Raw genomic sequence first — 22,304 nt, 5'->3', positions numbered from 1 at the left:
TGATATGAAGGTGGATGCCAATACTGGGACAGATGCCAAAATTGGATATCGGTACTATAAAATATCCTATAGTATCATCCGATATCAGGATATTGGCCAAGGGGAGTATCTGTTTTGGCCCTCTAGACAACTGGTTCAGCATTTATCCCCATAAGAGAATCCATTGTTGACATCCAGATTGGCAAACAGCTGTACGCAGTTGAGTTAGGGGAGGCTCAATTTGGAATACAATCAGTGCCATTGTGAATATGCATTTCTCCGAGCTGGGACTGAAACCTATAATGATTATAATATGGATTTAAGCAATACACAGAAACTTGTTGGTGCCGTCTTAAGAAGGATTAAAACAGTGGAATGAAACCTATAATGGGGTGAAAGGACTTCCTCCTATTTCTATCGCTTATTCTCACTGACCCTTGGTGGATTTGAGTAGCCATCATTGACCTAACTAGGTCAGCATGCCACAAGTAAAGCATACTGATGGCAAGCTGGTATCCAGAGGCCCACCTCCCATGAGTTGGCAAAAAAGACCAAGCTTGTTGAATTAGGACTAGGTTTCATAGTCAACATGGGGTGAGATGTTTGATGGGGACTCACAAAGCGAGATAATAAGGAGAAGGTCAACATTTTTGTCTTCTAGAGGGCACCTTCTTGTGAGCAGTAAAAAGGTCAACGCGGTTTGCTCGTTCTCTTCGCTAGCTGATTCTGACCTCTCACCCGTTGAGAGAGGGATAAGATCAGACTCCTTTTGGCCAGTTCCTGCAGCCACTAAGAAGCTTCCTTTTAACTTTTCTTTTCACTCTCTCTCTCTCTCTCTTTCTCTCTCTCTCGCTCTCTACGCACTTCATCTGATCAAAAGAAATGTAGAAAGCAGGAGAAAACAAAGCTAGTCAACTAATAATCGTTCTTCAGCCACATTAGATAACCCCCTGTCTCGAACTCCATCTCTCTCTTTCTCTCTCTCTCTCTCGCTTGCCGTGTAGCTCAGTCTATCCTCGTTTCTCACTCAACGTATCACCAACTTTCTTCTCTCTTTCTCTCTCTGCGTGCGAAGATAACGATTAGGAGAAGATAAAGATAAATAAGTGAAGCATTCTATTCATTGGGAGGAGTCGTGGACACCCAGTTTTTGAAAAGCGTTCAGATTCATGATTTTAGCTCGTCAATAAAGAAATTCCATGTTCTTGGATAAAGACAAGTATTTGAACGTGGGGCTATCGTTTATCTTGAGAGAGAAGAAATGGTAAACGATAGTGGAAACAGTTATTTGGGGATTCTTTCTTTACGAGCAAGATACCTATTTAGAATGAATTCGGAACATTTTCTGAGAGGGAAAGAGTGGATAAGCAATGAGGGGAGAACAAGTCTACGGCGTGTCTATGACTCTCTTCTCTCTCTCCCACTCTCTCTCTCTCTCTCTCTCTCTCTGTGAGAAAAACACCCGACAAATAATAAAAACTCTTACCCCAATTTCAGTTTATTTTGGGAGAAGAATAACCCACTTTCTTGAATGAACTAGAACTGAACAGAAAAAGAGTGAAGCACGGATGAGGGAGTGGAAAACACTTGGGCAAATATCGAAACTATCTTTCTTCTCTCTATCTGCCAAAGATAGGGAAACAACGAGGTTGATTTATTAGTAGAGTTTCGTCTTAAAATTTCTCAGAGAATCACCATTTTAGACTCGAATAGTAACCCAGTTTCTTGAATAGACAAAAACCGAACGGAAAATGACTAAGGAACGAACGAGGGAGAGATCGACTCTTAGGCAAAGAGAGAGAATTAACGAGCTTAATTTATTGAAAGAATTTCATCTCACAGTTTCCCAAAGAATCACCACCCTATACTTGGATAGTAGCCAAAACCCGAACAAAAAAAATAAAGAACGAGGGAGAGAGCAAGTCTCAGAAAAATAGAGGGAATTAACGAGTTTCATGTATCGAAAGAATTTCAGCTTACAATTTCCCCAAAAATCACCACCCTATCCTCGAATAATGGACAAAAACCGAACAGAAGAAGAGTGAGGAACGTGGGAGAGAGCAATTCTTTGGCAAAGAGCGAGAATTTCCGAGTTTAACTAATTAAAAGAATTCCTTACAACTTCTCAAAGAATCACCTCCCCATCCTTGAATAGTAGCCAAAAACCAAACAAAAAAGGCAAGACCGAGCGAGAGAGCAACTCTTAGACGATTAGAGTGAAGCGACGATAAACTCTTAAGCAACAAGTTTCATTTATTGAAAGAATTCCATCTTACAATTTCCCAAAGAATCACCACCCTATCTTCGAATAACAGCCAAAACTCAAACACAAAAAAAGCAAGAACAAGAGAGAGAAGAACAACTCTGAGATCGAAACAACGAGTTTCCTTTATTGAAAGAACTCCATCTTACAATTTCCCAAAGAATCACCACCCCGAACTCGAATAACAGCCAAAACCCAAACAAGAAAAAAGCAAGAACAAGCGAGAGAAGAGCAACTCTGAGATCGAAACAAGGAGTTTCATTTATTGAAAGAATTCCATCTTACAACTTCCCAAAGAATCACCGCCATATACTCGAATAATAGCAAAAAAACCCAAACAAAAAAAGCAAGAGCGAGCGAGAGAGCAAGCCTGAGATCGCAACAACGAGTTTCCTTTATTGAAAGAATTCCATCATACAATTTCCCAAAGAATCACCAGCCCATAAACTAAAAAGAATAAAGTCCATAAGCTCATAAGCTCGGGGAGGTAGTTGATATCTACACATACACGCAGGAAATATCTCTACCTCCTCGGGGAGGAGGTAGACATATTACTCCGGGGAGCTAAAAAGAATAAAACCCTGAACACCATACCCAAGCCCACCATTTCTCCATTGCGAGAAAGAATAATCAGCCTCTACTCGAATAATAGCAAAAAGCCCAAACAAAAAAAGAGCAAGAAAGATCGAGAGAGCAACTTTGAGGTCGCAACAACAAGTTTCCTTAATTGAAAGAATTCCATTTTACAGCGTCCCAAATAATCACCATCCCATAAACTAAAAAGAATAAAGTCCAGAACATTAAGCAAGGATCGAAACGACGACTTTCCTTTATTGAAAGAATTCCATCTTACAATTTCCCAAAGAATCACCACCCCCCTAAACTAAAACGAATAAACCTCAGAACACCAAACCCACCATTTCTCCATCTCGAGAAAGAATAATTATCCTCTTCTCGAATAATGGCAAAAAACCCAAACAAAAAAAAAAGCAAGAACGATCGAGAGAGCAACTCTGAGATCGCAACAACGAGTTTCCTTTATTGAAAGAATTCCATCTTACAATTTCCCAAAGAATCACCACCCCCATCAACTAAAAAGAATAAACCCCACAACACCAAACCCACCCTTTCTCCATCTCGAGAAAGAATAATTAAGCAGGGATCAAGAGGCGGGGCTTCTTGAAGGCGAGCGGGCTCTGCACTTCCTCCTCCTCCGCCGCCACGCACCGCCGGAACGCGCCGCCGTCGCCGCCGCCGCCGCCCATCTCCGGCAGCGCCGGCAAGTTCAAATCGAACCCCCTCTGAACGGACGACGTTGACGACGACGCCCCTCCGTCGTAGTGCAGCCTCTTGTGCCCGCCCAGCGCCTGCCCCGACGGAAAACACCGCCCACAAATCGCGCACTGGTGCACCCTCCCCCCCCCCGGCGGCGCCGCCACCACCGCCGCCGCCACCCTCTCCCCCGCCGCCTCCACCGGCCGCCGGTGGCTCGCCTTGTGCCCCCCCAGCGCCTGGTACGTCCCGAACCTCTTCCCGCATACGTTGCACTCGCGGCCCTCCCCCACCTTATCCTGCTCCCTCCTCTCCCCTCCTCTCGCCAGCATCACCAGGCACCCCGCCAGGTACTCCTCCTCCGTCTCCCCCCCTCCTCGCCTCGTCCTCTTCCCCTTCGCCCACGTGTCCCTCCACCACGCCTCCACGTCCCCCCTCGCCATTATCGCCTCTCCAAGCTCGGTCGGACTTAGAATTCAGAAGAAGATGAAGGAAATCGAGCAGCCCGCGTCGGTATTTATCAACGGAGGAAAGAGGAAGCGGGTCAACGTTCGGCTGCCGGTTTAAGGCTGGAGAGCCCGCCACGGGTTCTTCTCTAGAGAGAGACTGACCCGGGTTAGAGAGAGAAAGAGAGGAGTTTGGTGAGGGCAGTCAAAGAGTCGAACACGTCGCAGACGGCCTGCCCAGCTCAGTCTGGAGGCCGGGTTGCTTCTGCTGGGCCTTTGGAGTAGGTTAAGTTGTGAGGAGGCTTGACACGTGTCGTTTGTTGATTCGTTGAGAGTGAGTTCGCGGGTCCCGGTTAGCGTGCTCTGGAGTGGAGCGCACCGGGGTGGGCTGGTCGGTTGTTCCGAACGTGTTCACTCGTTTTCGGTCAACGTGAGCGCGTCAAACGTTTAAAACGCGCGGAAATTGTTGGAATAATTGGCCGAGGAAAAATAAAAGTAAAAATAAAAATAAAAACGTCAACCTTTTTGGACCCTGCTACGCGGGCAACCGGTTGCCCCAAAGGAATCTTGGACAAGCGGTACACGTCGGAAAAAAACACATGGCTTGCCCTCATTGGACGCTCTCTCTCTCTCTGTACTCGGTGGTGGCGGCGGCGGGTTGGGGGGGGGCCTGGTTGCGCTCTCTCTCTCTCTCTGTACTCGGTGGTGGCGGCGGCGGGTTGGCGGGTTGCGCTCTCTCTCTCAGACGATAGCAAAAACCCGAGGCCTGGTTCGGCCCACAAAGCACTGTGCTACGACATCCGGCACGTCTCCGACAGGCGCAAGAGTTCGAGAAGAGGTCGTTTTCACAGGTCAGGGAAACATGTTAACACAGAGCTATCCGCGTTACAGTCTTCTGTCGACGAGGATGGGGATGAGCATTGGAGAAGGCCGAGTAGAGAGCCCGTCCGCGGCAAAGAGAATCCGGGGAATAGCGAGATCGCATCTGATTCCATGAGATATTCGGCGACGGAAGGGCAGAGAGAAATAGAGCTGGAGCTGAAGCTGGGATGGCGCACGGCAGACAGCCTTTTTCTAGGAATCAGTTAAACATTCACCAGATTGAAATATGTATTCTGTTTTTCTCTTTTGAAGAGCCATTGCTTTCCTCATTTATCGTTGTATATATTTACTTACCCGATTTTTCCCCTTATCTTCATAATTCATCATCACCATCTTGTGATGCTGTTTAGTCTCTAATTGCACCTTCCGAGCGTATGTCTCTCTCTGATTCCATTGTCCTGCATCGACTGAAAGAGTTAGTAGCCTGGGTCAAAAAGACAGAAACAACGCGACTCAGGTGGCGTGGGAACTGAGAAAAGTATGGAAACTACAATTCCTGGAGTTGTCCAATTTATTCTGCAATTCTGTAATATTAAAAAATTATTGCGGCTCCAAAAAGATAAATCTATTTGGCGGATTCATAAATCTGGCCAGCTGCCTCGTAGATGTTGATTGAGATTCAAAATTATAAATAATGATTACAAGTAAGAAATAAGAATGATTCCGACGAAAAAAGTTGACTACGTAATTTAGGAATAAAGTTCCTTTCAAGACAATGATCATGCAAGCCGACGACTATGAACCTCGGGTATCAATTTCATCTGATGATGATGCTGGTCATGATAATTGAAGATAAAGATGAGTATTATTATTGTTCAGCTGGCGGATTTTGGGCTCGCTCAGTGGGAAGAGTCATCTTCTTCGTTGTCGCCTCCAGCATTGTCTCTTACGCTGTTGAAGGGATTGGAATTTTGAGATCACTAACCTCTATGTTGAGCATCTCCTCTCCGATCATTGTCCCTTACGCTGTTGAAGGCTCAAATTATTTTTGTAAATCGATGCCGGCCTGTGGGGCTAATCTTGTTATCTCTGTAAATATTTGTTCTTTATACAAGTCTCCGTTCTCCCCTCAACTAGTCCCACTCAAAAAGAGAACGATAAAGCAATATTTGAGCTTATCAACAGGCAAACATACAGAACATACAATTATTACGACGATGGTGGTAGAGCTAGTGGGAGAAGGAGACTCGGTGTGCTATCTTGGCTCCTCTTCCTTCGGCGATGTAGAGACCCACATGGTGCATTAGATCCTGAACATTCCAAAAACTACTACCCGTTAACCATGCTGTTGCGTGTTTATTTATCTAAACTTGGGGTTAATAAACACGATTAGGATAGAGAGAGATCATTAGAATAGACCTGGGGATGGCCGGGGAGGCCGAAGGTGGCGCAGCCTCTGGAGTAGACGACGATGTCCTCGAGCGGCGCCGCCAGGCCGACGTTGCGCGCTGCCAGCGTCGTCGCGACGAAATCCAGCACGCAAATGTCTGTGCAGATGCCCAACACCAGAATCTGCGTAACCCAACATGGATGGATAGTTTCAAAGATGCATGGATGCAATAAGATGGATGAAGAAATAGAAAAATAACAAACATTACCTCGCTCTATTTGGCTTTAAAATAGCTTTTCGATTTCATCTTTCCAGTAATCACTATCATGGGCCCGCAACTTCAAGACTTCGTGGCTATCCTGAGAAAGGCGAGACTGCTCTTGAACTACCTACATGATAGGTGTCGACAGAGTTGACCAGGAGACGATCAAACTGTTTTACACGTTCTGGCGTTGTGCCCATGCTGCCTGCAGCTAGAGCAAGTGACACCCCTTTGCTTCTTTTTACTTTGCAGCTGCTCGGCCATGCTTATGTAGCGCTTGTTCCCTATTTTGGGTCGTCCTTTGCAGCGAGCTGTCAACGGATTTCTAACAATCTCTTCCTCTAAATCAGATAACGCACGGTGCAATGTCTGTAGGTTTATTTCAATAGTTTCACCTAAAACAATCAGTGATGCCTTGTAAAACTGAAATGTGCTCTCGCTTCCAATTGAACGGTGTAAAATAGGCTTCGTTAGAGCCGTTAGTTCAGACAGACGTTGATCTTCGGTCATACCTTGTGTAGCCCTGAATTCAGAGTTGGGTCGCGTAGCCAGTGCAGTATCGATGAAGATAGACTGAATATCCACAGTTTCACATACCTTTTTCCAGCGACGATTAAACATTGAGACAGGGCATGATAATATGTTATTGTGGCAAAAACAACACAACATGTGTCTGCATACAATACCGAGCCAAATCGCCTTCCTACAAGAGCATGTACTTTGCTCAACGAAGCCAATGGATATCCTCACAACACGAAATTTGTTTGGAAAATCTTTGTGACTGATCAGGAAATATCCCTCATCTTTGGAATCATCTGCAACACAGGTATATGAAAGCGACATTCCTGATTTAGCTTTGAGAAGAACCTGGGCATAATTTGTCAGTATATGAAGAGCGTCATTAATTAGAGGATCCATTGATGCTGCGGCGAAATTGGTGGAAAGCCTAGCTTGGGACAATTTCTCTCGCGATCGTGTTTCGACTGCATCAAAACCATCAATAATGCGCAATAGAGACAAATTCGACAATAACGTGGATTTGATCTGACAGTTGACCATCTCTTGGCGTTGCGTAGAAGACACACCTGCAACGAAGTTGTTATGGGTGTAGGCGAATGCCCACTGCTTCTTTTTTCCCTCGAGAACTCGAAGATAAGATTCTACCGCTTGCCATTTTGACTTCAATGTCGAAAATTCCATCTCGAATTCATCAACATCTTCAATGGAGCCGACCCTCCAGAATTCAGTCATGAATTCGCTGAGATTGGCCCTCAAAGAGCTAGCTAGAGCACGAGTGATATTCTGGGAAATGTGGAATCTGCACAGTAGATGGATTGCATTGGGCCAAATGTCCTTAATAGCTCGGGCCAATTCCATATCGCCATCTGTAAACAAGACGATGGGATCGAGATTCGTATAGGATCGAAATTGTTGAAGAGCCCACGTGTAGGACTCAAATTGCTCATTGGACAAAAGACAACCAGCAGTCAATACTGTTAAACCGTGGTTATCGATCACTGTGAACAACACCAGAGGCATGCCAAAGCGATTCGTCTTGTTTGTAGTATCGATTTCTAAAACATCGTTGAACTGCACATACTTCTCTTTGCCATTAGGTGAAATCCAGAAAACTCTCTCCAGGCGAAGCGTGTCATCGTTCAATTGGAAATTGAAGGACCAACCATGATTGGACTTCTCTTTCAATAATTTGACAAAGTCGTTAGTCTCGCAAGCTCTGCTATAAGATTTTTGTAATAAATTCTGAATGTCTCTTATTGTCCACGTTACTGGAACATCTGGGAAATGCTCCTGCTCTATCAATGTCTTGATTTGAGAGCAACTGAGCATGCCAAGTTCATTTAACTCCAGCATTTTTGTTTTCACTTTGTCCGGAATGAAGCGATTTTGCGGCATTTGAGCCAATTCGGCTTCAGTAAACAGATCGTGATTGTGCTGATTATTCATGTGATACACTTCATAGACGCCCGAGGCTTGATTTAACCACAGCTTAATTACAAATGGACATTGACATTTCAATGTCCTCTTCTCCCTTTGGATCTCTGTAGAAACTGAGAACTGCTTCGTCGATGCCTGACCACCGTGAAAACAAAGAAACCTAATGAATTTCAAGTGCTTGGAACTCTTCTGCCCAAGGGGGCAGTTGGCGTACTCGGTACACTTCTCACGTGCCTGATCGAGTGTTTCAAATACATCTCCAATGGATACTTTATGAGTACTTGGAACACCACTAGACGATGCAGGCCACGCACGAGCAATTGATGATTCGTCGACGGGAGCAATATCTAATACTCTCGTGCCAGCACTTGTATCTTCTGATATCGTAGCAACCCCAACTTCAGCACCCTTCATGCTGCAAGTTTATGTACTGATTTTTAATCATGTTTGCCTAAGATTGTAGCCCCATTTCACCAAATTATCTCTTTCCACATATACATTCTTCTACTTGAAGAAAAAGGCGAGCATGGTAAAGATACAAAGGCAGGAAAAGCAAATTTTCAGATAAAGAATAAAATGCAGCACAATATTTAATGAAAATTTCTCATCATTTTCAGGAAATTGCCTTGATCGCCGGATACTTATCCAGGAGCATGGGATTCAGGCGATTACCCAATCATCAAAGTATAAAACCATTCATTAAATTGCATTGATGGCCAGATACTTATCCAGGATCATGGGACTCAGGCGATAACTTAATCATCAGAGTATAAAATCATTCATTTAAATGATTATAAAATCATTCAAGAAGTTAGCAACATATTTTTTTAAGGAGTGACAAAGAGGCTGGAGTAGAGTGGAGGTCCTCAGTTCGTCTTTTGATTCTTTTCTATCCTAGCGTTCTGTATGAAATACATTAGAGAATACCTGTCGAATTGTAGTTCTACCTAATCACTTATCCTTTTTCGAGAAAGATCATTCCAAAGTCCTTGATACCATTTCAGCATATCAAATGACGCAAATACCCTAGGAATAGAAATGGCTACAAGTAATGATCGGTACCCATGCCCCCCTTACCAGTTGAGTTTCTAATGTCTCCGTTGCCCTCCTTGGAGGAGGGCTACAAGCATTTAAAGGGAAACCACAGTAAAGGCCCAAAATGGAAATGGCCCAACGATAACGATGGCAAGGATCAACACCTGTGTCCCTTCAGAAACATTTTTTTGGCACCCAATCCAAAAACTTTAACTGACCTACTTGGGGGAGGGCTTCCCTATGGGGAATGACAGATACCTTTAAGAAAACAATGTCTACTTAAGGATCTCACAAGTCCAAATTCAACTTCTTGACTGCCCTCCTTAGGGAACGAAAAAAGGAATTTAAATGGGAACTACTCTGTCGATTTGGCCTAACTACCTTGAGGCCGGGGTGAACGAGAGAGATGAATAAGTACAAGGTAGAAGTAGCAGAATTGAAAGAAGAAAAGGTTCTGTCTCATTTACACATAGTGGGTATTTTATACATGCCGATTAACAGCTAATTTGACCGTCTATAACGGCTAGTTTTACTAGCCGTTATAAACCCAATTTAAATCAGGTAGTGGGCCCCACAGTAATTAACCCTTTAGACATAGCAATGTACATCTTATATCCGACATACTCAAAGGGAAAATATCAGAAATACCACTTACAAGGGGGTTTGGGATCCTTTCAGATACCCAACTTGTCATAACCTAAGAAATTGCTGGAAATCCAAAAGTGAGTGAAGAAATTGGAGACCTGAAGCCTTGTCTTTATGGTGTCAATTGGAGTAGTTATCATAGAGGAGCATGCACCAGCCACTGTCCTTGCTGTGGCCTGAACTGACACCAGCTCTAGATGAGACGGTTTCTTCTCGGAATGACCACCATAGCCCAGAGATCTGTAATCAAATCAGTGAATTGGAGATTTTCATGTTAACTGATGCAACTTATTTTTGTACGTCAGGAAAAAGGAATAATAATTATCATAGCCTAGATTTCTGCCTCAAGAAAGAAACAAGTGAAATAAGATAAAAAGGCAACCAGCTGCACATTAAAAGGAAAGAGAAGAATGAAGATGAAAGCGAAGGATGATTGGTGGAGCCTAATTTCATAATCAAGAAACAGAGAAATGAAATAAGAAGATGAAATAAACAGAAGAAGTCAACTGGCACATAACAGCAAACACTGGGATTTCCATGTTAGCTGCCGTAATTTCATATTATAAAGCAGGAAAGAACGAGGATCAAACAGAAGAGTGGTAATCATAACCCTGTTTTCTACATTAAGAACTCTGGATATGATTGAAGGTGCCAAAAAGAAAGAGAACACAAGCGCATCAAATAAAAAAAGATCCAGAGATAGCCGTACCAATCTACACAAATTTGATTTTTACAAGGGGGAAAAATGAGGATGAAAAAGAATAATAATGTTCATGGCCTTGATTTTTTTACTGAACCTACTTCGATAGTGCGCAGACTACTTTTCAAGGGACATATGCAATGGATTTTGTTAGACATGGCAAGTGGAATCAGAAAGGAAGAATTATTGTACATGACATGGCCTGATCAAATCATGATTAATTTTCGCTAGAAAACACATTGTAGTAGGAAAGGAGGATGTGATTATTGTACAAGCAAAAAAAAATCCCCACACAGACCTGCAAGAGTTCGGCGTTCCTCTCCAAGGTAGCCACCGCCGTTTTTGAAAATGCTCCCTCCGTTCCTGCAGGGGATCGCCGGAGGTTGCCGGGGAGAGAGCTTGCCCCAAAGGGCGAGAGAGAGCTCGAAGGAGCGCCAAATTTTTTTTCAAAAATGAGAAATGAGGGCATTTGTTTTGTTTTTTTCCGACGTGTACTGGTTGCCCGAGATTCCACAGGGGCAACCGGTTGCCCACGTAGCGGTGTCCTTTTTTTTTTAATTCCATTAATTAGCAGGGAGGAGAGATATATATTTACCCAGAAAGAATGGAGATTTTTTCATGGCCTAGAGAGATAGATAGATACAGAGAGATGGATAGAGAGATAGAGAGATAGAGAGATGGATAGAGAGATGGATAGAGAGATAGATAGAGAGATAGAGATGGATAGAGAGATAGATAGATACAGAGAGATGGATAGATAGATAGATAGATAGATAGATAGATAGATACAGAGAGATGGATAGAGAGATAGATACAGAGAGATGGATAGAGAGATAGATACAGAGAGATGGATAGGTACAGAGAGATGGATAGAGAGAGAGATAGAGACAGAGAGATGGATAGAGATGGACAGAGATATAGAGAGATACATAGAGATGGATAGATAGAGAGATGGATAGAGAGATAGAAGGATAGATAGAGAGGTATGGATAGATATATAGATAGAGAGAGATGGATAGACAGAGATGGATAAATATATAGATAGAGAGATGGATAGACAGAGATGGATAAATATATAGATAGAGAGATGGATAGAGAGATAGAGAGATGGATAGGGAGATTGATAGATAGAGACATATGGATAGAGATATATATTGACAGAGAGAGATGGATAGAGAGAAACACACACACACAGATATATAGACTGACAAAATGACAAACAGTCTGATAAATAGATAGAGAGAGAGGACAAATGGCACAAACTTGGTTCTCAAAAGACCTAAATATACCCTTAATTGATAGTATACAAGTTTTTTATTAGCAACAAAAAGGCCAAATGATGTAAGGATGACATGATATGACATCACACAATGTCTTTTGAACTTTGACTCATTTTTCTAAATTTCAGGGATGCATGTCGTGATTGGAGACTTAATGAACTACCAACCACACTCCGTCCCGTCACCACTCATCATCCGTCCCATTACATCCGTTGATCTCTTTCACAATTACCTTCATTAAGGTTTCTTTTTAACTGGATTCATTTGTATCAATTTTAAATGTTAAGGTATGGTTTAAGTGCATATTGATAGGAGAATGTCAGAATAAGAGCCTCATATTTTTTATATAGGCCGCCACGTCAGCGTTACACTCCGACATGGCATCCACGTCATTGGCGTGCCAAGTGGATATTTCTCACCGTTGAGCTGAGGATAATCCTAACCGTCGGATTGAAACTGAACGTATAGGATTATATCAGATCTTCCCCCATATATATTCTATTTTTTCTTTCTGCCTGAGCGCGCGAAGAACAGGATGAGTTCTTGCGGAGGGGGGCAAAGCGGCTGCCAACGAGAAGAGGAAGAAGATGGAGCCGATCGGGCGTGCAATGTCAAGATCTCCGCTGTTAATGGAAGCTGTAAGCAGGATGATGATCATGATGATCGCTGTTTCAAGTGCCGCGAGATCGCCGCAGTGTACAACAAACTTTGCCCTGGATGCTTCCGTTTCTCATTGTACGGGAAATTTAAAGCCACTGTCACGTCGAATGGCATGATTTCGCCGACGGACAAGGTCCTCGTTGCGCTCTCCGGCGGCCCCGGATCCAGGTTTAAGAAATTTTCTTTTGTATCTGTGTCGCATTGCATATTTGAATTCCTGGACGTGCCGTGAATGGCTGGATGGAGCTCTATTTGATTCGAATTTATAGAAAAGAATGGATTTTTGGGCTTTAATTTGCTCGGGAAAAGAGTTAGCTTATTTCTTGCTTAATTAATTTTCTTTTTTTATATGTCGAATTCCATCGTTGGCTTCCTTGACATGAGTTTAATGAATGGAAGGAGCTCATTTTTTTTAATTGCATTGGAAAGAATGGTTTTTTTGTCTTTAGGTTTCGCAGGATACAGTTTGCTTATTTCATGCGTATTCGGGGACTCCAGGTTTAAGATTTTTTCTTCGGTATTTATGTCGCATTGCATATTTTTATTCCTCGACATGCGGTGAATGGCTGGATGGGGCTCAATTTGATTCGATTTTCTAAAAAGAATAAATTGTTTGGCTCTTGTTTCATTCTTGTTCGGAGGCTCCGGGTTTAATTATTTTTCTTGTGTGTATATGTCGCATTCCATCGTTGGCTTCCTTGACATCTCGTGAATGGATGAAAGGAGTTCAAATTTTTTTTAATTGCATATGAAAGAATGATTTTTTTGGCTTTAGTTCGCGCGGGGAAGAGTCAGCTTATTTCATGCATATTGGGGAGTTCCAGGTTTAATAAAATTTCTTCTGCCTTTATGTCTCATTCCATCATTGGATTCCTTGAAATGCGGTGAATGGACGTAAGGAGCTCGATTATTTTATAATTGCATAGGAAAGAATGGATTTTTTGGCTTTTGTTTGCCTAGGAAAGAGTCAGCTTATTTCATGCATAAAGCTCGATTCGTTTCCTCTTCTCTCCATATATCTTCAATTGTATAAAGCTTATGCTCTTCATTGAAATCTGGACTCTCCCAACATTTCGTTGCCATTTAAAGCCTTTTCGCATAGTGCAATTTTTTGTGATGGAAATCACTGAAAAAAGACGTCAGCTGCTCCACACTTTGGATAAAGCTCTTTTTGAAGAATCTTACACGATTCCAAGTCGCGGGATGTTTTCACTGCAATTTATTCTCGAGGACACTATTTCTCTTGCTTACTATTTGCTTTCTTATCCCTACTAACCCCTCTGTTTTTCTGCGACAGTCGCAATTTTTGTTATTTTCCTGTCCTTGATCGATTTCAAAAATCATTTCCCCGAGAGGTTCTACAATAATTTTATTGTTTCAAACTTTTTGCCCTTCTTTCTGAAATTATCCAGCCCTATTCTCTCTCACATGGTTTCATATTTCTAATTTTTGTGACAGAGTAGCCCTGGAATTTGTCCACGAGATGCAATTGAAAGCAAAAAAGAGTTGGGATGCAAGTAAAGACCAGTCTTTGCCAGTGTTCAGTGTAGGCGCTGTCTTTATTATTGAAAGCGCATCCCATGGGCAATCTGAAGCTGCTCAGAAAGCCATTGAGGAGATGAGATGCCATGTTTCAGGGTTATCGCCGCCTGAAAAACTGTTTCACGTTACATCCATTGAAAACATCTTGTTTGGGAATCCAAAGAACGAGAGTGATCTTAGTTCATTGCTGGAGACTGTAACTGATGCTACTGGTAAAGAAGATCTTTTGAGGTATTTGAGAATGAAATCCTTGCAAAAGGTAAATATCTTGCTTATGCTGCTGTTGTCGGCGCTTTATGAAAGTGATTATTTAACCGTGTTTTTTTGTTGCCTCCAGGTTGCTTTGGAAAACGGATATTCTAAACTAGTACTTGGTTCTTGCACGACAACCTTGGCATGCCACGTGTTATCTGCGGCTGTGAAGGTGTGGAATCAACTATAAGCTTTCTTTGATTATGTGGAAAGGATTATTTGTAACAATGAAGGATTCCCTGTCAAATGGTTATTAACGAGGGGTGGGGCCAGAACAGTGGATTCTTTTAGAAGATATTGTAACAGTGATTTTTCATGATATCCGAAGCATTAGATGCACATCTTAATTATTTAAAGTCTTCATGAGAAAATTTGAATCCCAAACCCTTGATTTGTCTTTATTTTTCTGAGAGAAACCGGGACAGAATTGCACCATTTGTCCCACCTCTCGTATGGAATGAGACTTGGGCTTAGAGATTTGATCAGATTGGTTGAATGATTGACCAGATAGATCGTTGGAAAGTTTATTGATTGAAGCAGCGCATTGGGCTCAAGCAAGTTCTAGTCTATGTGATCAATCAAATAATTAGATCGATTTCGGCCAAGGTCATCAGATTGATCCAGTCTATTAATCAGATCCTACTTGATCCTATTCAATCTGATATGATCAAATCTCTGGATCCTACTTCCCAGGAGTGGCGCTTGGCAGCCTTAGATTGGAGGGACATACCCATTCTGTGAAATGTGCGGTTGAACTGAATTGACAGAGCAGTTCGATTTGATTGGTGATATATTGGCAGACAGGCCAATTGATCTGATCAGCCAGTTCGGCCTGATTTGGTGCCTGTCCGTGCAATAAAGGGAATCTTTTGATTGTGATTTCGATCAAATCTTTCGATTAGCAGAGTTTTAATCAGAAGAGATTTCATCAGATTTGATCTAATCTGACCATATATCCGAGCCTTAATGCGACATGGTTCAAGTTATGGACTTCTGCTAAGAAGCTCTTTTTTTTGTTTACTTGGTCATAGTGTATGCAAATACTGCCCAAGGTTAAACCCCTTCCAGACTGGGGATCCATGTACAAGATCTTTTGTTCAAAGAAAGTCCATTCACGACACATGTATAGGGATAAGTTACCCACTCAATTATTTAACCCTTTTCTCTCATTTCTATGTTAGTAAAAGGAAATCATGTTCTTCCAGTATGGGGGCTGGCAGATCATCTGCATTATTTATTTTTATTTCTTCATGAAACATTTTCACGGAGACGAATAATTTATTATATTTATTCTTTATTAGTTATTGTTTATTCCAGGGTCAAGGATATTCTTTACCTGCAGACATACAGTACGTAGATTCAAGATGGGAGATTCCTATTGTTTTGCCTCTTCGTGATTGCCTTGCAGGGGAGCTCACAATGCTCTGCCACCTTGATGGGTTAGCTATAAAATCATGAAATATATTATTTTTTGTGTCTCTCGTGAACTGTATTGGCAGTTATTCATTGAAATTCTCGTTTCATCCGTAGCCATCAGATTCATCAAGATTATGCTCAAGCATCTCCGAATATCAACTCTCTAGTTTCATCATTTATTGCACGTGTGCAGGTGCGATAACTACTTTTTACATTTATTTGTCATTTTTCGCTTTGAAACGTATTCATTCAATACATGATCATCCATGAAGGCTTATTCTTCTTCGTTAAGATCCGCCACATATTTTACGCCAATTTTAACCTTTTAATAATGATTTGAAGAGATATTTTCCCAAGTAATTTCCCCAACAAGGTGGTGGCAGCATCCTGCTGAGAAATTTCAATATATTTATAAATACCATTGTAGAAAAAACTAGGCACCTGATAGGATCCTGGATAGGATCCTCAACCTTTCTAGGGGTAGTCTCATTATGATAGCCCACAAGGACATTTGAATCATTTGGTCATTATGTATTTCCTTTAAATAAGGATGCCCTCCCTTTAGGAGGACCACCAAGAAGAATGAAGTAAGGTCTCTTGTCTCCCCTCTCCTTGTCTAGGACCTGTCTCTCCCTCTACGATCCCTGTCCCTCGTGATCGTCTCTACCTCACCGCATCTTCAGAAATGTAACAACAATTATAGAAGTGGCTTCCGCACTGAGCGTTCAATAGAAAAATAGATAACTCGATTCAAAAGAAATCCGTTCCCTAGAAGATAAACTGTTCCGAGGGACAATCGATGAAAGGGATACGAAGTTCCCAAGAGGTAATTGTAGCAACGAAGAAAAGATAAATGGCCGGATCAGCAACGTCTCCAGCAGATGGCGAGAGGATCTCCCACCCTCTTCCGCTGGCTCCCAGGAACACAGCTCACAACTTGTTATCCTCCTCTTTCTTCAGGCGCCTTGGTGCCTTATATGTTGTTCGTCACCCTCGTCCCTTGCAGCGTCTGACCCGAAGCGGTTGTTGCATGAGTGATGTGAGCGCGCTTTTTTTCGTAAATTCCTTATCACTCTACGATCGGCGTCCCTCGTGGTCGTCTCTACCTCACCGCATCTTCAGGCGGCTCGTCCCCGGTCGATCCCTGCCTCATCAGTTCGATCTTCCCTTGGATTATTCCCGTTTCTCCTCTCTACCCGGGGTACTTCTACCTTGCCTCACCCTCTACTCCCCTCTAAAACAAGCCTAGATCAAGGATCATATCAGCACCCTAGTAGCATGAGTCAATCATAATTTTCTACTGACTGTGACATGGGATCAACCCCAGTTTTCAACTTAAAAATTTTCGATCTGCGTCTGGGATTCCATTTTTTTTTTGAAGAAAGCTTTCGGCATTCCATTAATTCTATTGAATAATTGTTTTACTCCATTAAGTCAAAAATCCCCATCCAAATAGAGTGATTCAAAGTGATGTATCTACAGAATGCGAACGTCGGATCTATAAACTCCACTTTCGTGGTAAAAAACTTCTAGTCAGTTCTAGCATTCCATTGATTCTAGAAAGTCAAATTTCACCCATCCAAATCAAACGTCTCAATCTAAATTTTCTGCTGATAGCGACATTAAATCAATTAGCTCCCTGTTTGAAGGTAAAAATTTCGTTGTAGTGATAGCATTCCACTAATTCCATTAAGTCAAAAATATCCATCTAGGTAGAATGATTCGATCTTAAATTTTTACAGCACGTGGCATGATATCCAGATAACCTCCTCCGTTGAACATAAAAAAATCGAACTAGTTCTAGCATTTATTTAATTCAATTTTGTCAAGTTTAAACTCATTATTCAGTCTAGAACATTCAATTGCCTTCTTCTGAAACATATCCAGGAAGAGAACCCGTCTCGGCCCCGAACAATCCTGAGAACAGGAGAGAAGCTCCGGCCCTTCAATTTCAATAGACTCTTCGAGAATCTTCCCCACAAGATGATTCCCTCACGTGTGCGGCGCAAACTTCGGGCCGCAGCCGAGGCAGAATCAACCCCATCAGAAGTCCTATGCCCAATCTGCGGCGGCCCTCTGGCAGAATCTGACGTCATCAATGTTAAATCCACTGATTATCTGTTGTCAGCAGGCCACGTGGCATTTTCTGGACACTGCTGCCAGAGCTGCCGCTTCCAAATCCTCCCAAAGGACCCGCCCTCTCTCGAGAAATTTCATTCTCTCTTGCCCAGAACGATGACAGAGAGAGTGAGTCTGAGGTCAGCTCCCTCATCCTTAATTTTTTTCATCAACTTAGGGTCATTTTATAGTCCTCCATTGTTGATTAAACTATATCATAACCTGTAATAAAAATTGCCTTTTGATATTCCTCCAATATGGTACCTGCTTTTTATATTCAGGAAACAAATTGAAGACCTTTTGCTGTCGTCTGACGATGAAGTGTGTGATGGCATGTGATATTGTGAGTTGATTTGCTGTCATTTTATATTGGCAAAACCATCAGCTTGATTTTTCCTCCTATTTTGCAGTTTTTCCTTTGGTTTTCTTCAAAATCTGTGTCACGCGTCAAATCTGGAGGTAACTTTGAAAGATATTAGTGGCCTTCTTTGTATTTTTTCATTAACCTTATCAGCCAAATGACTAAAAATATAGAGTATTGAAAACAACAATGATTATTTGGGTATTATAAATATGAATTATTAAAATTCATTAAAATCATGTAATTATGGGAGAGATCGGGAGGGAGGGAGAGGGGGAGAGAGAGAGAGAGGGAGAGCGAGAGAGAGAGAGAGGGAGAGGGAGAGAGAGAGAGAGGGAGACAGAGAGAGAGAGGGAGACAGAGAGAGAGGGAGACAGAGAGAGAGAGGGAGACAGAGAGAGAGAGAGAGAGAGAGAGAGAGAGAGAGAGAGAGAGAGAGAGAGAGAGAGAGAGAGAGAGAGAGAGAGAGAGAGAGAGAGAGAGAGAGAGAGAGAGAGAGAGAGAGAGAGAGAGAGAGAGAGAGAGAGAGAGAGAGAGAGAGAGAGAGAGAGAGAGAGAGAGAGAGAGAGAGAGAGAGAGAGAGAGAGAGAGAGAGAGAGAGAGAGAGAGAGAGAGAGAGAGAGAGAGAGAGAGAGAGAGAGAGAGAGAGAGAGAGAGAGAGAGAGAGAGAGAGAGAGAGAGAGAGAGAGAGAGAGAGAGAGAGAGAGAGAGAGAGAGAGAGAGAGATGGAGCGTCAGAGGAGAGAGTAGAGGGATAGGGATTTCAAATCTTCTGCATGCACTGATCTTGAACAATACAAAAAAGTGTGACAGAGGAGGAGACAAAGAAAGGAAAAGATACACCTGGATGAATGGCTAAAATCTTTGCTTCTGGAAAATTAATCCTTGTACATTGGTTCAAATTTCTAATTTTGCATATCTGTGTGTAATAATAGAAAAATGGCTATTTGAATATTAGCTATTATAACAGATTATAACAGCAAGATTCAATCTAGTTTTGGCCCTTGATTTATTTCATATCAATGGTTTAAACCTGACTCTCCATCTTTGATCGCGTCTGTAATTGGACTATTCTTATTGACTTCAATTTAATCATTGTTGTAACTACTCTTATTGAGTATATGATACATCTGAAGTTCTTACTAGGCAGTCAATATTTATAACCCTACAGGTTGACGCTGCTGCTGATCACATTGGCGAGTTGATGACTCTTCTTTCTTGATTCTTCTTCTTGGATACCTCCCCCTCAAGCACAACGTCAGAAAAAAAATGTTGAGCATGCTTCGTAGGAACCTAAATGGGTTTTGAGAAAGCGGCTATTTTAGTACGTCTGCTAGTTGACCTTTGTAGGAGAAAAACCAAATCTGTAGGGATATTTATTTTACCTGTTCAGGGACGAAGTGACAATAAATCTTTACGTGATTTGTCTTGGCATGAAAGACTGTAGTGGCTAGGAGAGATGTGACTTCTTTGTTGTCACACCATAGAATCGACATGTCAAGTGTGGATTTGACAATCTTTGAGGAGAGATTGGACCCACAATACTTCAGATTGCACATTCACCAAGGCCTTGTATTCAGCTTTGTTTCCGGATCTGGCAACCATTTGTTGCCTTTTAGCCCTCCAAAAGATCAAATTTTGAATGATATCTATTACAAAAGCTAAAGTCGAGTGCCTACCATGTTTATCTCCTGCCCGGTCTGTATCGTGATGGCGCACGCCATCTGGACCCGTCAAAGCCGTCATCCAAACCGCTGTCACCGTCGTCGACTGCCCGCCGTCGCGCCCAGCCAACCGGCACGCCAAGGCGCCAACAAAGACACCCGACGCCGACAGCCCGGGTGAATTATGCTCAATTATCATGTTTTGATTTCTTTCACCCCTTCGTCTAGTCACCGTCGTCGTATTCGTGTTTGTCATTTTATCCACATTTCGTGTCTTCGTCGTCATGGGGAGGGGTCCTTAGTCATTAGGACCCCCTCCCTTTGATTTTCCCCTTTCTTTTTATGGTTTAGTTCCCCTTTTATTTTGTTGTAATGGGGGCCCATTATATAAGGGCCCCTCTTGTTGGACCACCCTTCTCCCCCCTTTGTTGGACTCTTTGTAAGGGGCTCATCATGGCCCTATATAAAGCCAAGATGGGCACCACGTTCATCAGATCTGGAATTTTCAAGTTGTTTGAGGTTACACATCATATTCCAGGTCTCATCAGAACAAGAGAAGGAGAGAAAAAAAAGAGGGGAGAGGAAGGAGAAGAAGGAGAGGGAAGAGGAGATCAAGGTAGAACGAGAAGAAAATGGGAAAGATGAGGTAAATCAGGAAGAGGGGAGACTCTATGAGAAGTCAGAGAATAACATCTCCGCCCCAAGAATTGCTACCCCGACAGCATCGCCCGACGACGATCGCCTGTCCTTCTCATTCATCCACCGGCCTAGCACCGATGAAGAGGGTCCACGACGGTCCGTGGCAGCCCCTCGCACCTGGGCAACGCACCTCGCCCGATCAGATCAGCACGTCGGGAATTCTGACCACCTTCTTGGGGACAACCGAGAGGAAGCGAAATTCCTTTCTGAGGTCATTGTCGACACCGTCTGAGTGGGTGGCCATCGCTGGACATCTGAATCCGGCTAGGGCCGAAAGGAAGTTTGACCGCCCATTGTGGACAGTCAAGCAGTCCGCCGCGGATTGTCCTGACCACACTCTTGTGGATGATTGGGATAGTGTTCCGTGGCCTGCTTTGACCCCTCCACCGTTCCCCTTGTGGATGACTGAGGCTGGTTCCTTGGGTCGATCTGACCGTCCCCTCGAGTAAACACGGCTGGAGCCCCCTGGAGAGATGACCGTTCACGTGGGTGACTGAGTTCACGACCGGGAATTTCTCACTGTCATTGTGGACGCACAAGGAGGGAAACATCAGTACTCTTCCGCACGAACAGCAAGAACTTGCGACGCTGTGAGGACTGTGTCGCTTCTTCCCCTCCTCCTTGCCTCCGCTCTTCTCGTTGTTGCTCCTGCGCTACGTCGCCAGTCGAGCCGCCGAACCTCTCCGGTTTCTCTCTACTTGCCATCCGTACTAGCTGCCGCACTTGACGACAAAACTGCACGACGAGCCACACACCGATGAGGTACGCTATCCTCCCACTTGCTCATTATATTATCCTTTGCAGTATACTTTTTACCATGCTCGTTATATTATCTTCTCTACTGTGTTCAGGCTAGATAGGTGAGAGAGAAAGGAAGAGTTGAGTGTGAACTACGATAAGTGAGCGTCTTTACCGGTACGGACGAGCCCGACAATTATGTGCGGGCCCTTATGGATTGACTCCATTCGGCGCCGTAGTCGCCAATGTCCCCTCCGACGAGGCTTGAGAGACCACCATTGCAGTCACCCGGCAACCCCTTCGAAGCTCGGAGTTCGTCATCTCTCCTAAATCGGGGCCTGAAAGTATGACACGTAGGACACATTCATCTTGCATTGTAGTTACATCAACCCAAATAGGGTATCATCCGTCGAAAGACGATGCCGTCGATGTCCGACATCACTATCTAGGTACCAAGCCATCATACTCGGTACCGACCGGACGACATCTTCGACGACTTCGGCATCATATCGCTAAGAAAATCTATTGAAATATTAGAATTTTTATGAATAAGTAATCCAAGGAGAATGGCTAGTTTTAAATTGCAAAACAGATATTTTAAGAATTTCCAATCATCATAAGTTGGTAAATGCACCTTTTGACAAGCTCAATTGACTACAAATGATATCTCAGGTCGTGTTTGAATTGGACATTGAAGACAAAAAGAGTTTTATTTATAACGTACTCACTGAAATATCAGTTTTACTAGATGAAAGGTTTGATGAAGTAGAAGGAGTATATAATGGCTGATGAACCCAAAATGTGC

At 43.0% G+C, this 22,304-nt stretch overlaps 3 protein-coding genes across 3 annotated transcripts; 1 reads left to right on the top strand and 2 right to left on the bottom strand.

Annotated features, from left to right (window-relative positions):
- Positions 1–3,256: 3,256 nt before the first annotated feature.
- LOC144712297 (zinc finger protein 1-like) lies at positions 3,257–4,002 on the bottom strand. Its single transcript, XM_078586532.1, has one exon. It carries the CDS (start codon positions 3,955–3,957, stop codon positions 3,394–3,396), a length of 564 nt encoding a protein of 187 aa, XP_078442658.1. The 5' UTR covers positions 3,958–4,002; the 3' UTR covers positions 3,257–3,393.
- A 2,207-nt stretch (positions 4,003–6,209) lies between these two features.
- On the bottom strand, positions 6,210–11,205 carry LOC144711944 (protein FAR1-RELATED SEQUENCE 11-like). Its single transcript, XM_078586106.1, has 4 exons — positions 11,069–11,205; positions 10,169–10,310; positions 6,441–8,805; positions 6,210–6,354 (listed from the first exon to the last, which is right to left on the bottom strand). Exon 3 carries the CDS (start codon positions 8,802–8,804, stop codon positions 6,600–6,602), a length of 2,205 nt encoding a protein of 734 aa, XP_078442232.1. The 5' UTR covers position 8,805; positions 10,169–10,310; positions 11,069–11,205; the 3' UTR covers positions 6,210–6,354; positions 6,441–6,599.
- Positions 11,206–12,558: 1,353 nt separating this feature from the next.
- Positions 12,559–18,610, top strand: LOC144712290 (Adenine nucleotide alpha hydrolases-like superfamily protein). The gene is made up of 8 exons (XM_078586524.1): positions 12,559–12,878; positions 14,169–14,511; positions 14,590–14,676; positions 15,822–15,943; positions 16,035–16,113; positions 17,808–18,178; positions 18,320–18,381; positions 18,449–18,610. The coding sequence occupies exons 1-7, from the start codon at positions 12,586–12,588 to the stop codon at positions 18,375–18,377; spliced, it is 1,353 nt and encodes a 450-aa protein (XP_078442650.1). The 5' UTR covers positions 12,559–12,585; the 3' UTR covers positions 18,378–18,381; positions 18,449–18,610.
- The last annotated feature ends 3,694 nt before the right edge of the window (positions 18,611–22,304 follow it).

This window comes from Wolffia australiana, chromosome 14 (assembly GCF_029677425.1).
Source record: "Wolffia australiana isolate 7733 chromosome 14, ASM2967742v1".
Taxonomy (NCBI): Eukaryota; Viridiplantae; Streptophyta; class Magnoliopsida; order Alismatales; family Araceae; genus Wolffia; species Wolffia australiana.
This window is presented reverse-complemented; position numbering and strand designations above follow the sequence as displayed.